Here is a 9,364-nt window from a genome sequence, read left to right on the forward strand (position 1 = left end):
ATCATATCCAATAGTTTTATTTTTACTTTTAAGTTTTAAATTTTGAATTATTAAAGTTTTAAAAAATAGAGGCATGGTGGAGGCACCAAAAATGGAGGCATTTGAACCCTCCTCTACATATATTAGTGTTATATTTAGACTTGTGATATCTAACTGACAAATAAAATCAAAGTTATAAAGAGTTGCGACATCACTTCATAAATTTATCAAATGTCTTATTTTTTTGGCATACACTCTAAACAAGAAAACTTTTTCTTCACAAAATTATTTAAATCAAAATACTCAGATCTCTAAAAAAAAAATTAAAAAAAAAATGACCAGACCGCCCGTGGGGGGGGGGGGGGGGGGGGGGCGGTTTGGTCCCCAGGGAGACCGCCCGTGGGCCAAGCGGTTAGGTCATTTTTGAAAAAAAATAAAATGCGGGGTTATTTTTAAAATTAACTTTTTCTTTTGGGGTATTAATAAAAATGGCCGCTCAATTGGTATTATTACCCTATAACTGTTTGATGGTGTTTATTTCTCACATGAGTGTAGATTTTATATTCCCCAATTTTCTTTCCATTCTTTAATAAAAGATGGGGGAAAATTGTAATCTGACTTCATAGTTTTATTTTGAAATGCTAGTGTTGACTTTTTTCTTTCTCTTTTGTTTTTTATCAGAAGCTATAAAGCCGTGAGACAAACTTGAACTCTCGACTTTTAAAGTAATCATAGTTATAGAATTCTCTCTCTCAAACCACATGATATATTTTTCTCCATTTTTATCTTTTACTAATTTTTGCGCAACCATCTCAACTTTTGGTTAATATTTATAATATTTTCATGTGCTTCATTCATTTTTTTTTTCTGAATTTGTCATTTTATATGCATATTAAAAATTGAATCATGCGGTTCATCTAATATACTCATTAAATTCATCTTATTTAATTATAAAAAATAAATATTTGTATTTTATAAAATAATATTTAATCAATATTGTTATATTATTATTTAATTCATTATATTATAAGAATAATTATATAATATCAAACATTATTGAAAAAAATAAGAATCTTTTACCACTAATGTTACAATACAACTGAACATTCATTTCAACACAACTTCATAATTATTTCCCTACATACACATCAATATAAAATTTTCTAAATTTATTTGTGAATTTTCATATCCGTCAAATGTCATTCCGTAGCCACTTCAAACAATAATTTCATCATATCAATAAGAGTGAGTCTATGGTACTATGCATATTACAATTTGTTAGTGTGCTACGGCTCTATATTCGAGTTTTCAAATCCTAACAGTCGATCCGAACCGTTCATCTTGTTCTCCATATTAATATGTGTTTGGAGACCAAATTTTACATTTTTTGAAATTTTTTTACTATTTTTTTAGATTTATTTAAAATCACTGTTTTTGGATGGTCCAGAATTTTCAGATCAAGTGATCTTCTAAATATCTAAAAAAATAGTAAATTTTTTTCAAAAAATGTAAAATTTGGTCTCCAAATACATATTAATATGGAGAACAAGATGAACGGTTCGGATCGACCATTAGAATTTGAAAACTCGAATATAGAGCCGTAACACAGTAACAACCGCATAGTAGCATAGACTCTATCAATAAAGTTGGTAAATATTCGTGATATCTCTTCTTTAGTTTAAAGTTTAAGCCCATGGGTCATGATGGGCCTGCCAATTCACATGCCATCGACTTTAAAATCTGTGGCAACTTTATTAATACAAACGGAGCTCATTTCAATTCCACACCTGTAGCGAACAATGGAGAAGCGGAGAAGGGACACGGCATCTGCGTTCCATCCCATCCCATGTTTCCCGCTCATGCGGCTCGATACTCCACGAATCTCGCCACTTGATACCCACAAATCAGACACGGCTATACTTTTGTTACTTTATTGATTCTAAAGTAACTGAATTCTGGAACCGTCTGATATATATCTAACAGATATAAAGAATCTCAATTCAATTACTAATATTAAAATTGAGAAAATCGAAATCCATTCCAATCAAAATGAAAAAATAATGAAAATCATGTGTATTAATGAATAAAATAAGAAGATTCAAAAAATAATGACTCAAAAGATAAATCCCATTTTTACAAATAACTAATAACTTATGAAAAAATACTTTTTACTTTTGAAAAAAGTAATTGATCTATCCGCGTTTCGACATTTTGTGTCGAAATAGGAGCATTTTACATGAAGCGCGATCGCTACCGAATGAAATAATTCACTTTTTACCCGACTCAGAGACGGTCCAATAGATATCGGACCAGATTCGATCCGTTTCCCGCTTGTGACCGTTAGATTCTCTTGGAGATACGTACAGTCAATTTATATTAATCCACGGCGTGTCTCCGCAGAGAATCGAACGGTCAGAACAAATTCGGTTCGAAATCCATCTGAGTATCTGACTGCTCCCTTTCTCCCACAGTCCCACCTACTCTCCTGGGATGTAACTTAAAGTGGGCCATAAACTATTTATTACAGGCCGTACTTTACCCGCCGAGTTCCAAACCGTATTGTATCATCTGAACCTGGCATTGTAGACCTGTGGATTTTTCTAGATCTGTGAAATAAGAACGTCTCTCCTGACTTGGTGTATAAAGCAATCACATATAGTCATCCTTGGACCGATTCCATATGACCTGTCACTTTCCTACGTTTCTCTCCAGTCCTTTCTAGTTTCTATCAGTAAACAAAAAGGTATAGACTATAGAGAGAATGGGACTGGAGATCTACTGGACCCGATTGGTCCGATTCATTCGATCCGGATACTGATTACTGCGTTTCCTGAATTTGTCTTAGTTTTTATCCTGGATTGATGGAGTTGCGACCAGATCTGGAAAGTGAAGCTCGATAAAATCCAATCGGAAGTGCTAGTCTTTATACTATTCGTTTTGATCTGAGTAGTTTCGATTGATTCGTGCATTCTAGCCGTATCGCTGCTAGAGGTTTAGAGTAGAAGGATGGATGATTTGTTAAATTTTGAAACTGGGAAGCACGATTACGACTGGTAAGATGTTTTTTTTTTAAACTCATTAGTCATATAAATCCTTTGAATTTGCATTAGATTTACTCGTATAGATTTTCAAATTAATAGTTGGTTAAGATCTGGTCTGGTATTGGATGATTTTTGTCTACTTTCAGTTCAGTAAACTGTACAATTAAGCTAGTAGCACCGCAAGTGGTTTCAGGTTCAACCCCCTGCTAAATTTATCTCCAAATATTAGCTAAGAAGCATCATATGCATTTCTGAAATTTCTGAAAATGGATGTGTTAAATTGTCCTTTCTGAAAATAGATGCCAAATTGAGTGGTTTTGTTTTCATAAATTTTCCAAAGAATCACAACATATTCTATTTTTTGTTTGCCTTTACAGGCTTCTAACTCCTCCGGGAACACCCCGTGAATTGAAATCGGAGCTTATAGAAAAGAAGCCAGTAACAGTCTTGGCTGTACCTAAACGTTCTGCTGCTCCCATTAGGTCATCTTCTACTACTCGAGCCTCAAGGGTATGTGCCTATTAGCCAAAATATATTCTTCCACTATATACCACAGTACTTAAACAATAGAAATCTTAATTCCTGTACATTCTTACATTGATTAGATCTTTCTTATTTCCAAATAAATTGTCAGATCATGCAAGTTAAATTCAAGAAATCTAAAAAACTGTTATTTGTATCAAATTTGGTGGTGCTATCCATTTTGACAAAACTCAGTTAGTTCTTACAACATACAAGACTATCGGGTGCTTGATTTTTTCTTTTTTCCAAAAGAAGGGTTCTTGTTAAAAATAGCAAAATTCGGAGGATTGTGATAATGAAATTTTCTGTGCGTAATGCATGAAAGTTGGATAATAGTGTTTTTTAGATCAGTAATTTTACATCTATTTAGACACCTTTGGGCACCTCCAAGAAGTTTTCTGTGTTCTGCTGAATTACAGTAAAAAATAATTTTGTGATAGAATTCAACTAGAGAACAACATGGATCAAAGTCTCAAACAGCAGAAGGCACTGAAATACAACATTGGTAGTACTAACTGGAGGAAATGCAGCCTGGCATTTATTCTGAAATCAATATATCAGCCCCTGTATGGATGCTCTCAAAAAAAGCTGTTGTTCTCTAGGCTGATAGAAGCTTGCCAAAGGAGCAACTCCTTTTTGTGCAAAAAGCGGCAATCATACTTGCTTTCTTGTAAAGAAAGCATAAATTTACAAGCTGAAGAGATTGAAAGGTGTAAAACACAAACAGCACAGTTTCAAATACGCCAAAAAATGAAAAAAGAACATCCTTAATGTAGTTGGTGCAGTTACCGGTTTTAAACTCCCCTATTTTTCTCAGGCAAAGGAACACTTATTTTTGGTGTTTATTCCTTTTCTAATGCCAACATATTTAATGTCATGGAAAAAATTGTTCTAACCCCCCCCCCCCCCCCCCCCCCCAACCCCCCCAGGCACGTATTCCGGCACATGATCTCCATTCATCTGATAGAAAATATTAGATGCAATTACTGAAATTCAGAATATAGTTGTTTATTTTATTTCAAGTGTATGCAGTATCCAGTGATTCTTTACTCTTTACTTTCCTTGCTAAAATGATTGATATGACCTTTCTCTAACAGCTCTCCAGTACAACTCAACATCTAGATAATGGCCATACCAGCACCACCTCGACACGACCTGCCAGAAGCAGCTCGGTGACCCGCTCATCAGTCCAATTAAGCAGCAGCAACATCAGAAGCACCACAACTCTTAACAGCAGCACCGCCTCGCTGAGCTCACGGCCTTCCACTCCGACAAGGCGTACCCCAACCCTAGCGAGTCCTAGACCATCCGCCCCAGTAATCACCACCCGTACCACCCCCAGCCGTTCCTCCACCCCAGTTAAATCCCGAGCTTCTGCACCTGTCTCGAAACCTGCTCCATCTTCCAGGTCATCCACACCAACCCGTCCCCGGACCAGCACTTCTGTCTCGTCAACCGGTACAGCACCTCCATCAACCCGTTCAGTTTCTCGCTCTTCAACCCCAACCCGTACTGTTTCCTCATCTCCATCTATCGGAAGGTCTCCTTCTGTGGGCCGCACTTCCAGTTCAAGCTCTGCTGGTTCTATCAGAAGGGTCCCCTCTTCTGGTGGCCTGAGTTCGGCCCCCACCTCCCGACCTAGTTCGCCAGGTCAGCGACCACGTGTCCCCGTTCAGCCTCTTGATATACCAGATTTCCCCAATGAGACGCCTCCGAACTTGAGGACAAAGCTTCCTGACAGGCCCACATCCGCGGGTCGGGTTCGACCCGGCACGTTGACTATGCGGAGCTCTGGTCCTTCACAACCCGAACATGTCGCCACTGCACCTGCACATAAGAAGGTATCCGTGCCTGTCGTTAGCCGAAGCAAGTTTAGTGACGGTCCTTCAAAAGTGTCTTCGTTTTCTGGCAATGGGCACCAGTCCAAGCCAGTGCTGGTACAGAAGCCAGCAGGGCCTGGTTCCGATAGGAGTGGATTTGGTCGAAATATTTCGAAGAATTCACTTGACATGGCCATTAGACATATGGTAAGGTGCTTCCATCCATTTAAATATCGAGTAATAAACACACCGATATTTTTTTTTATTTATCTTTTTATTTTGATTATAGGACATTCGACAAAACCTAGGTGGCATCAGAGGTGCATCTCTTTTCCCACACAGTATTCGCTCAAACCCTACCAAGGGACGACCGGCCCGCATGTCAGACCCTACATCCAACTCTCGCATATCAGAGATGCACTCTGAAAATGGCAGTTGCAATGGTACAATCTCTGATAATTCAAAAAGCACTGCCAATAATTCTCCTGACAGAAACATAATGCTGTTGAAGGAGACTCTAAACGAGTTAGATTTGTATGGTAGTTCAAGGTACGATGCTATGTTGCTCAGAGAAGACGTGAAAAGTACGAATTGGTTGCATGGAATTGATGACAAGTCGGATCAAAACTCAATATTTGACCACAGGTTCGATACACTTCCTGAACCATTTGGACCGCTATAATAGTGTGATTTTTTTTAATGTGTAATATATCGTTTATGAAGGATTTAATTTGTTCTATTCCGTTGTTTCTTCTTGTGCTGGTATCTTGGATTCTGAAAGTGGCTTTTGTCAACTGCTTGATGATTTTTTTTGGGTTCTTTTTTGTAAACTTATATATGCAGAGGAGATAGTGGTACTGTGACCCCTGTTAGAAAAATGTGTGGACACTTGATATGGAAATATACGGACTAATTTGTGTTTTGCAACCTCTGTTAACTTTTGCAGGAAAATATATATATATATTTATTTTGAGTATGCGGTACTTCTAATCTATCAGTATAACTATGTTTAACTTCTGGATGTCTTCAAGTCATTTAATAAATTTGTAGTTACGTAAAACAGGTAAAAAGTTCATGCATTTACCTATCATCAGGGCAGATCCAGGATTTCAATCCGGGTAAGACACTAATCGGATTCAAAAAATCAATGGGTTAAAACCTATTAATTAATTAGGTACTAGATAAAAACTTGTTTTGTAATAGAAAATTGTACAAAATTGATAAAAGAAAAAAATTTCAAAAAATTATATTCCATGTGCATCTAAACTTTTGTTATTAGCTAAATTAGTCATTAGTTTTTTAATTTTCAAAATATGTATCCAAAAAACAATTAAAAATACTAATGTAACAAAAAAAAAATTGATAAGATTTTCATGACAAATTACATCTCATTAGAGGCACTCTCATAAAATACTAAAAAAAAAGAATGACAACCAAATAATAATTATCAGGATAAATTTAAGAGTGAGTCTATGGTACTATGCATATTATGATTTGTTACCGTGCTATGGTTTTATATTCGAGTTTTCAAATCCTAACGGTCGATCCGAACCGTTCATCTTGTTCTCCATATTAATATGTGTTTGGAGACCAAATTTTACATTTTTTGAAATTTTTTTACTATTTTTTTAGATTTATTGAAAATCACTGTTTTTGGTTGGTCCAGAATTTCAGATCAAGTGATTTTCTAAATATCTAAAAAAATAGTAAAAATTTTTCAAAAAATGTAAAATTTGGTCTCCAAACACATATTAATATGGAGAACAAGACGAACGGTTCGGATCGACCGTTAGGATTTGAAAACTCGAATATAGAGCCGTAGCACGGTAACAACCCGTGATATGCATAGTACCATAGACTCACTCTAAATTTAATTTCTAAACCTTAACTCTTACTGTATATAGTTGACTCCTAAATTGATAACTGGAAAATCTCAAATAACTATCAAGATAATATTCATAAAATTAATCATGATTAACCACATACTTTCAATTAAAATAAAGAATGAAAAAGGAAAATAAAAAATAAAAGAAAATAAAGAACATAAGGAGCAACAAAAATATAAAAAATAAAACATGAAAAAAAAATAAAAGCAAATTGGAAAGCAAAATTAAGAGGAAATGGAGGTATCATGCACCCCCTAAAATAGAGAGGGTGAAAGAAAAAGGAAGAGAAAATTGAATTGGTTGATTATAGGGTAGTGCACTGGAGAAGAGAAAAATGGAAGCTTGGGCCTTCTCTCGTATTAATACTGACCGGTGGATCCCACTTTTCTGAAATTTTCTAATTTATTCCGGTTCACATAGTTTCTTTATGAAATGGTTCTATGGCTCATGTGCACCACTTCCATTTAATATTTCCTATCGTCTCCTTTATTAGAAAGTGTAAAATTTTTTGAGAAAAAATAGAACAACACAGAGGAAGAGAAGAAGGTAAATTGGAAATAGTGACCTTAGAATCTTTTTCAAAATAAAAAAATTCAGGCCCTGGCCTTACTGGCTCAACCATTGCTCAGGGTAGAGCAAATCATTTTTTTAGGGTAGAGCAAGAACCCATATTACCTATACCCAAAAACTAATTTTCAGAATCCAGGATAGAGCACTTGCGCACCACTAAATCAACATGGATCCGCCCCGGCTATCATCTATTTCGCCACTGGTGTTAAACAATGTTAACAATAACTTAATATAAAGTTGACATATAAAAATTATATATGTAGAAAGTATAAAATATGTATGTATGTCGCGTCCAAAAAGGAATGATGAAATTTGTGTTACTCTAGCTTCTTTTTATCTAAAAAAAAGAAGAAATTTGGTGTTAGTCGAACGATTTAAATTTTCTGATGATCTAACTTAATGAATATTTAGGTATTATCAGATTATTTTTAAATTGGTTATACCACTCTTACACATACTACATTAGGCTATTGTGAAAAAAAAATTATACATATATTATCTAACTGAATACTGAATAGAATACTTTTCTTTAATAGAAGATAGATGTGCCTACAAAAAAAATTCTTAATGGTCGACGGAGGCTTCGATGTGCCTACAAAAAAATTCAAAAGATGAGACATTCTTTTTCAGTAGGGGTGTCAATGAGTACGGTAAAGGGACAATAGTTTAGGTGAATGTATATTCATATCCATATCCATTGACTTTATATATAATTTCATGTCCTACATTAACTCTATTCATATCCTACTGTTACCATTAAGAATATTTCTTATTCTACTTTTCTTTGTTAAGATTATCGGATAACAAAGTGATTGAACACCGGGAGAATAACGAATAATATTGATATAATAGTTAGTTACTCTATTCATATCCTACTGTTACCATTAAGAATAGTTCTTATTCTACTTTTATTCGTTAAGATTATCATATAACAAAGTGATTGAATAGCGGGAGAATAACGAATAATACTAATATAATAGTTAGTTTTATTATTTTTTTATAAGTTGACCATCAAAATTCATTCGTTTTACACATATGTAATCACATTACTAATATAAAAATTAAAATATAAATGTGCAATCAATTTCAACTATATTATTTTTTATCAAAGCAAAAAAATTCAAAATTTCAACTATATTATATTATTTTCTTACGTTTAACTGAAAAACAAGACAAATAAAAGTAATTAAAAAAATAGAGATGACAATATATAGAAACAAAATCACGACCGGACCAGTTAAACATTTATTATGCTTTGTGCATTGCATGTTCAATGTTTTATATGATTCTTATTAAATGTGTGTGTATATAATTTTGTTTATTAATAATTATCCTATAGAATAATAAATACAAAATAATCTTTACTCGTATCTTTATTTATTTAGTTAATAAAAAAATCTTTATTCATACTTACTATCTCGAATAAATATTTAAAAAGGCTGTCACTGACGGAAGAGGGGGTTGTCTGATAACTATCGGACCACTTTTGTGTTCGATGGATTTTCTCACCGTCATATCTGCTTTAAGATTCGTGTGTACGGATTTT

The 9,364-nt window shown here is 34.4% G+C and overlaps 1 protein-coding gene across 1 annotated transcript; it reads left to right on the forward strand.

Annotated features, from left to right (window-relative positions):
* The first annotated feature begins 2,657 nt into the window (after positions 1-2,657).
* On the forward strand, positions 2,658-6,289 carry LOC144574741 (serine/arginine repetitive matrix-like protein). The gene is made up of 4 exons (XM_078324785.1): positions 2,658-3,032; positions 3,398-3,530; positions 4,640-5,569; positions 5,652-6,289. The coding sequence occupies exons 1-4, from the start codon at positions 2,986-2,988 to the stop codon at positions 6,042-6,044; spliced, it is 1,503 nt and encodes a 500-aa protein (XP_078180911.1). The 5' UTR covers positions 2,658-2,985; the 3' UTR covers positions 6,045-6,289.
* The last annotated feature ends 3,075 nt before the right edge of the window (positions 6,290-9,364 follow it).

This window comes from Carex rostrata, chromosome 2 (genome assembly GCF_964058835.1).
Source record: "Carex rostrata chromosome 2, lpCarRost1.2, whole genome shotgun sequence".
Classification (NCBI taxonomy): domain Eukaryota; kingdom Viridiplantae; phylum Streptophyta; class Magnoliopsida; order Poales; family Cyperaceae; genus Carex; species Carex rostrata.